This window comes from Orbicella franksi, chromosome 1 (genome assembly GCF_964199315.1).
Source record: "Orbicella franksi chromosome 1, jaOrbFran1.1, whole genome shotgun sequence".
Taxonomy (NCBI): domain Eukaryota; kingdom Metazoa; phylum Cnidaria; class Anthozoa; order Scleractinia; family Merulinidae; genus Orbicella; species Orbicella franksi.
This window is the reverse complement of record NC_138145.1, coordinates 31,079,562-31,087,439: the sequence shown is the minus strand read 5'-3', so window position 1 is coordinate 31,087,439 and position 7,878 is coordinate 31,079,562. Positions and strand designations below refer to the sequence as shown.

At 42.5% G+C, this 7,878-nt stretch overlaps 1 protein-coding gene across 1 annotated transcript in view; it reads left to right on the top strand.

The window, feature by feature from the left end:
• The window catches only part of LOC145502963 (sulfotransferase 1C2A-like), an 11,440-nt gene extending 4,314 nt beyond the window's left edge, over positions 1 to 7,126 (top strand). Inside the window, exons 2-5 of the mRNA XM_081482383.1 lie at positions 752 to 899; positions 2,394 to 2,765; positions 4,043 to 4,137; positions 5,489 to 7,126. Of these exons, the coding sequence (XP_081338509.1) occupies positions 752 to 899; positions 2,394 to 2,765; positions 4,043 to 4,137; positions 5,489 to 5,761 (888 nt within the window). The 3' untranslated portion in view covers positions 5,762 to 7,126. The remainder of the gene's footprint in view (positions 1 to 751; positions 900 to 2,393; positions 2,766 to 4,042; positions 4,138 to 5,488) is intronic.
• Positions 7,127 to 7,878: the final 752 nt, after the last annotated feature.

Here is a 7,878-nt window from a genome sequence, read left to right as displayed (position 1 = left end):
TATCGCTTCCTAGGGCCCAGTTCAAACGTTGAACTTCACAGAAGACAAACTAAATTGCAACTTGATTTCAGTCGATCCAAACGATCTTAACTCGAATTTAGATTGACCAGTCGGACGAACTCAGTCGAGGCAAATGTCGAACTTATCATGAACTTAAATTGTTCAGTTTAGTTCGTCTCAAGTGAAGTTCGACGTTTGACCTGGGCCTAAGTTTTTCCACTGCGGAGAGAAAGACTTGCGATCGTAAATACCTGGTAAATATTAATGTTGGGTTTTCTATGCTTACGAATTGAAATATCGGCAAATTCCCTCCTCATGAAACACTTCTGCATTTCAATTTCAATAAGTCGGAACAAATCCTCACGCTTTCACGACAACAGCGAAGCGTAGTATCCTTCTGCTTTAAAATTCTTTTGTAACTATTGGGCTATTTTTCTTAAATAGTTAGAGAGTGATTCTTTTGGGAAAAGATTGGGAAGACACGGGCGAGGACCTTTCCGAGAAGGGGTTTTCGAGTTTCGTCCCAACCCCTTGTAGTCTATACCGCCATTTTGCAGTCGCGTTCATGGATAAAAATTTGTCGGGCCATTTAACAGTCTAGGCTTTTTCAGTGGTAATAGCATGGAAACGCAAAGAAGGTGAGCCTGACCCTGCCATTCTGTGAATAGACCCTTGAGATAGTAGAGTGCGACCGTTACTAAAGTGTTCAGCTGTAAGGATTAACTTACAGTTGTTGATGTATTTATAATAGATGGCAGACGACAAGAAAGAGGAGCCTAAGATGCCACTGATTCATGGGATGTCCTGGTCCCCTGAAACAACACAGGAAATGGTCGACACATTTCCGCGGCTGTTAGCTAGACAAAATGACATTTTTGTTTCCACATATCCAAAAGCTGGTAGGTATAATATTAAAGTCCCGGCAACCCCGCGTTAATTTTACGCACGAGCGGCGAAAAAACAGCGAATGAGTGTTCCGGTGGGCGCGAGAGCTCACTTGTTCGTGTCTTGTCATATCACTTCGCTCGCCGACTCGAGTCTGACCAGGAGCCATAATCGGGGATGGAGACCGTAAGCGCGCGCCATTTCTAGTATTGGAGCTGTCCCCATGATATGGGACAATTTTTCTATTTTTAGAACAAATTGCGCCATCACCTGCAGCACGCGCGCGTACATGCTGCGAAGATTTTTGCGGATGTAGCGCGGGGAAATGGCGTCCGAAATTCCCGAAATGTTTGATGCTTTTGGCCCACAACTCAATACTTTCCTGTCTGTTGGAATTTTGCTTCAGTGTTTTCGTCGTAAGCTGCTCCAGTTTGAGTGAAGTAAGACAGTATCAAATTTAGTTATGTGCCGCTTTATATCACTGACCAAGTTGTGTTCCGCAGCTTCTTTTACAAGGGCTCCACATTACTCCACTCTAAGTTTCACATATGTTGAAGATTAACAGCTTTTCCAAAACACAGCAAAACACTAGTTGTATATATTTGGATATGGCAGCGTTTCAGGACTTCAAAGTTTCCCTCCTCTTGCCACACGCTTGCGAGAATTTCACCAGAGTTTATCTCGACCGAACAGTAAAAGAAAATAATTTCAAGTTTGAGTTTCGCCTGAATTGTAAGCAGCGCTTGATGTTTTATAAAGGCCCAATAAGAGACAATAAAGTTTATGTGTGTAGATGTTGCTCAGTTGTAGGTGCGCGCGGATCCCAAGACTTACGGTCTCCGTCCCCGATTATGGCTCCTGGTCTGACGCAAACGTGAGGTCACTAGACATTCTACTAGTAAGGGCCTCTGTCTACGAGTCCTATTTCCTTTCTAAACATTTCGTGTGCATATGAGAAGGCGGCGTATTTCCATGTAAATTAGCTTCTATTCTATTTCGCTTCGCTCAGCCGAATAGAAAACATTTCTATTATAAGTAGAGGATACAAGTAATACAACAAATAGTGGAGGGAGCCGCCAGCAATAATCGAGTTTATTTGCAAGAATCTGAGACACGCTGAATACAGGTTACAAGCCAGAGAATATAAGAAAATGTCACACGCTAATTTGAACGACGATATAAACAATAAGGAAAAAACAGCCTTGAGTAAACTGGTCGGCGTCAAGTGGAGTTCTATTCATTGCGTTAGTCTACTAAAGCAAAGAAGTAACGCAACATTCCGTAAGAAGACAGATTGTTGGAAGGCTGGATAACGCTATCCACCGGATAAATCGTATTTTCAAAACAAACCACGCCATCCGCTGGATAGTGATTTATCCAGTGGATAGTGTTATCCATCTTAGCTTTCGAACAACTCGGGCCTGTTCTATAGACAGTGTACAACTATTTCAAAACCTTGCAAGACAAAAGACGGATACTAATACATACTCTCTCTTGTTCTTGTGCAGGAACGACATGGACCCAAGAAATGGTGTGGCAGATTGTCCATAATGGAAATATTGATTATCGTCGATTGGACGTACGAATACCATGGTTAGACGGAATGCTTCATCCAATGCCCCATAACCCATATTACGCATCAAGTCCTTTGATGATCGAGAGGTTGTTTGAAAGCTTTCCAGCACCGCGTTTGTTCAAGTTTCACCTTCCATATGACCTGCTTCCTAAGCCGCGTGACCAGGCTACTAAGCCACGTTATATTTATGTCATGCGCAATCCCAAAGATACAGCTGTGTCATTCTATCATCATTACGAGGTTATGCCTGCTTCACCACACCGCTCCTGGGACGAGTACTTTGAGTTATTCATCAAAGGAGAAGGTATTTTGTCCGTATTATGAGAAGCAATGCCGTTATCGCTCTCTCTCTCTCTCTCTCTCTCTCTCTCTCTCTCTCTCTCTCTCTCTCTCTCTCTTCTTCTTCTTCTTCTTCTACGCCCGTGGGGCGATAAAAAGATCGTGTGAACGATGTCGATCTTTTGAGGGAAGGACGTGTTCTGAGATGTTTCGCATCCCCTGAGTAGCTTTACATATACTGAGTTAGCCCAACACTCGGACTTAACACTAAGCTCGATTTCCGCCGCTTTCTGACGTCCGGCCTTTGAGTTCGGCAGGGGGAAAACGCGGGCTCGTTTTCCGAACAGTAGCTGGAAATCGAGCGTAACTCAACATGTGATCGTGTTTTTCCTGCTCTTAAATTCTGCCAGTTAACATCGCCAGGAGCAAGCAAATCCCAAAGGCATCGGACCAAATCGGTGATGTAATAAACAGATACTATACAACGAAATAACCGTAGTAACTGTTGGAGAGAAAGAGCAATTAACTTCAAGTCGAACTTTTGCCCCGCACTCTCCGTGTTCTGCTGAAATTGTGCAGTGCCAACTAATGAGTCCATAGGCATACGAACGGGGGGCGCGAGGAGGCTGCAGCCCCCCAATTTCAGAACTTAAGAAATTTTTCCGGTAAAACGCTCATGATTCGGACAACTGCACTTGAGAGAAAACATTCTGAAAGGTTTCAAGCCAAACACACTCAAAGTCAAACGATACGAGGAATCGCTTTCCGTTTTTGAAAAGCCAGACATCGGTTGAGCTTAAATGCATATCATGGAAATCTACGATAAGGATATTATTCCATTTACAATTTCCCATCAACAAAACAATGACAAAAGAATCAAAGTGAACGAAGACCAAGACTTTTTTGTAATGGCTCTGAAAAGAGCCGTTCCAAAATTTGTCTTGACGTTTTTGTATTATGGAAAAATTAACTTTTTCTATTCTAGATATGGAGTAGGCTGTCAATCTAGGTCATAGAGTATGCGAGGTGTCAAAATAACCATCTGTGGAATTATAACAGTTTCATCAGACGTGAGAATTGCAATTTGGGGGCGTTTGACGAATGATTTTCATCAAGATATGTTCCAGATAGCTTTCTTTTGCCATCTGTGTACAACATAATTAATGGGTTAATATTTATATGTGAGTGGATTGGAGAAAGCTTACTCATCTATTGATTTCACAAGTGCACTAAGTTGCAGCCATGTTGTAGCAGCCATGGATAAATGCTGTATTATTTTTTTTGTTTTCGATTTGTTTATAGTTTTCTACGGCTCGTGGTTTGATCACGTGTTAAGCTGGTGGAAACACAAGGATGATCCAAACGTGTTGTTTTTAAAGTACGAGGAAATGAAGAAGGTGAGAGAAACACGACTAACAAATTGTTTTCAAGCATGTTTGTAATCATGACATCTGTCAGTGCGGTTGAGAGAAGTAAGGTCGAAACGACCGGGAAAACAACGGCGCCGAACAGCAGGAGAGAACGTGAGGAGTCCCCGGGAGGAGACTGAGTCTCACGAAGTCAGTTTCAAACGGCTACATTGATGCTGCTTCCTGATTGGGCAAGAAAAATCCTTTGGCGCCCTACAGTCCGTTTCGTGTGTCAAATATGGAACCAATACAAAAGAAAGTCGTTCGTTGCTCGAGAAGGAGAGTTTCGGTTTCAGTTTATTTTCCGGCGAAAGGAATAAAAAAATATGATATCCAAAAGAAAACCCTAAGAAATAGACTTTGGGTCAATCGCAGGTAAATGTAATACTAGTATGATTGAAATGAGTGCTACTTCAGGTTGTTTTGCGCGCGAAAAGAAAAACATTTTAACATTTGGTGGAGAGAAAGTTGCTGCAGCGCGCGTAGTTGCCAGGCCGCTCAGCATGGAAAGTTTCTGTTACAAACAACGATGTTTCCAAGAAAAAAACCGACATCATCCCATCATAGCGGGAAATTGCATAACAAAGCACACTAGTAATACAACCCCTGCAGTCGATCCACAGTCTAAATGTTTCGACGATTTACCTAAAACATTCAGTATAATATTCGTTTTTCATACTGTAAAACGGCAAGCTTTCATCGAAACTGACTTCCCTTTCCAAGCAAAATCTTGACGTTAAAAGCGAGCAAATATCGCAAACGAGCTTGTTTTTATCTTGTTCCGCTCGACTTAAGTTGCGGAAGTAACGTGAGGAACGGGAAACATGAGTAACGCATGCGTAAAGAGAAGAGCTTTTACTTAATGCCAAACAGGAGTACGGACCGTTAGAGATCTTCCAATGTGACAGTTACTGCGCATACTCCATAAATTCTTGCCTCAATCACCCCAATGAGCTTTGCCCTTTACTCAGGATGACGTTGTTTGCAGAGAACCTTTTCACATATTCGATGAAGCTATTAATACGAACAAAACGTATTACTTCCTAAAGAAACTATTGGGGTGTGTCTTCAGGCAAAAGAAATTCTAAGCTGTTTAAAATTGAGGTCCTCAGAAATGAAATTCCCTGTACTCTGAGGCCAAGTCAGTGTGTTATAATGTGTCATTTCTTTTAAATTTAGGGTTTCGGCCGAACTCCCCCCTCCCCTCCCCAACCCAGCTAGGTCCACCCTAACTTGTGTTATCTATATCAAGTATCACATTGCACGGGAGGTTGTCTTTCATTTTAGATTGCTAGAAAAGCAGCGTATACCTTGCTTTTTTTTCCTTTTTACGTTGCAGGATTCTCCTGGTGCCATTCAAAAAATTGCCAATTTTATTGGAAAAGAACTTCCTCCAGAAATAGTGGAACGCATTGTAAACCAAACATCTTTCAACGCCATGAAAAAAGACGAAAAGGTTAATTACTCATGGATTAATGGGATTAAGGGCGACTTCATTCGCAAAGGTGAAGTAGGAGACTGGAAAAACTACTTTACTGAAGAACAAAACAAGCGGCTTGATTCTTTGTATGCGGAGAAAATGGCCGGCTCTGGACTAGAATTTGAATTTTGAGCCTCGGGGGTCAGTTATTCCTACATATAAGCGTTAGTGAAAGAGGATGAAGAGTAAGAGAGGTAACCCCCCCCCCCTTTGGCCCTCTCTGAGGTAATCTCACTAAGTTATCTTTAGATCACTCCCAGCTTCAGAAGTTCTAGGAGGATCTAGAAACAGCCGGTCCTGTGAGGCGGTTTTTGCTCAGGTGTACCGATCAAGCGGCTTACACGAAAAGAAAACATCCACGTAACGGGCGTGGTAACATTATCCGCGGGAGAACTGGATACCATACCTAAAAATAACTTGATAAGGATAAAATATGAGAATAAGGCCTATGTGGGGGATTAACTTTCTAACTCTTCTTTTTCTCTTGGCTATGGGTTATGACGAAAAAACTTCTGTATCAATATATTTTCTGCATCCATTCCTAATTACTTAAATATCATTGGCATCCTGCACAAAGAATTTAATCGCCCCCTCATAGGCAATTGGTCCTTACAGTTGCTGTTAACGGGAATCAAACGTGTTCACGGGGAACCCCCCTCCCAAAAGCTACCTATCACCCCTAGCATTTTGTTGAGTATTCATTCCCAACTCAATTTGCGCACTAGCTTTGATGCCTCCTGCTTAGTGTCATTTTTTGGGGGATGCATCGGAGAAGTCACCTTCTTGTTAGTTCCCCACGTTCATTTGATGCCTCCAAACATCCACTGCATTCAGATTTTCATTTTCATCTCTGGGGAGCCTTGTTTGCTATAAGGTGGAGCAAAACCATACAATTTAGGGAACGGATAGTACACCTCCCCTAACCTGCTGTCCCGGAGTCCCCTCTTTGCCCAGTTGCTGCTGTCAAAAGGGCTTTGGACTTTACAGGTCAGTCGCCCCCTACTTCCCAGGCTTTTGCTTTCCTTAGTTCTCCAGATTTTACGCCCAAACCCCTTACCTACCCCATGTTGCTCCGCAAACTGCGCTGTAACCTTCAATTACTTGGCCTGTCAGCCAAAGATTATGCCGCCCATTCTTTTCATAGGGGTGAGGCCTCCTTTGCTTTCCAAACCGGCGTTCCTATTGCACTCATTAAGATGTTTGGGGCCTGGCATTCTGATGCTGTGCTTCTTTACCTTACGGTACCCCTTTACATTAGATTACTTAAGCAATAGACCACACGTTTTTATGGTTTATAGGCTGATAAACCACTGCGGCTCGTGATTTACGAATTCTTCGGGTGCTCTTCCAACATCCCAAGTGGTTTATCATGCCTCTAAACCATAGAAACTTGTTGTCTATTGCTTTTATATAATAATTAAGAAGACACGCGAAATTTCCATGAGTTTACTGGCACAATAGACCAGAGCTGATTGACCAATCAGAGCGCGCGCATTCATTTAATTATTATATAAAATCAGTTAATGTAATGGCTAACTCCCTTCTACATACCACTCACAATATCCCATCAACACTGTCTGGGTTTGGAGTGTAATTAGGTTTATTTTGTTTTGATTGATCTCTACTTATTGATGTTCAAATTTAGGCATTTATATATATATATATATATATCACATTGTTGTGAGGCTGTCTTAGTCCCAACCTTGCTTGCAGTCATGTTGTGTAATTTAGAGCCTACTCATGGGTGACTGTTTTTCACCAATGTACGGGATTGAGAAGCCCTGGTTACACAGCCAGCAGAAAGCAAGAAAGAATGGCTCGAAGTTTTGTTTATTTGAAATTGCCTCCGGGTTATACAAAAAGAAATTGGCTGTTCTCTTTAGAGCCAGTTTGTGAACCGTTTGCCCAAGTCCTATCTCGGTTCCCCGCTCAGTTTCGTTTGACGACAGAACAGTGGCAAGATTTCTGTCTGCCTGCCCTGTCAGTCCATTTTGAACCCTTGCTCAGTTGTCGATTTTCTCATCCCAGATTGTTTTGCTTTCGTTCCAGTTCCAGTCGTTTTGAAGCAGTTTTCTCCCAAAACTCCACGAAACTCACCCAATTGTGAAAGCCGTCTAACGGATTTCGACTTGTTTCTTGTCCAAACTGGTCGACGAAGACGGATAAGAAAACGAGTAAGGGCCTGTTTACAAGTAGAGAGGGCTACCCTAGCGAGCGGGTTACCCTAACAAGCGGGTTACCCTAACAAG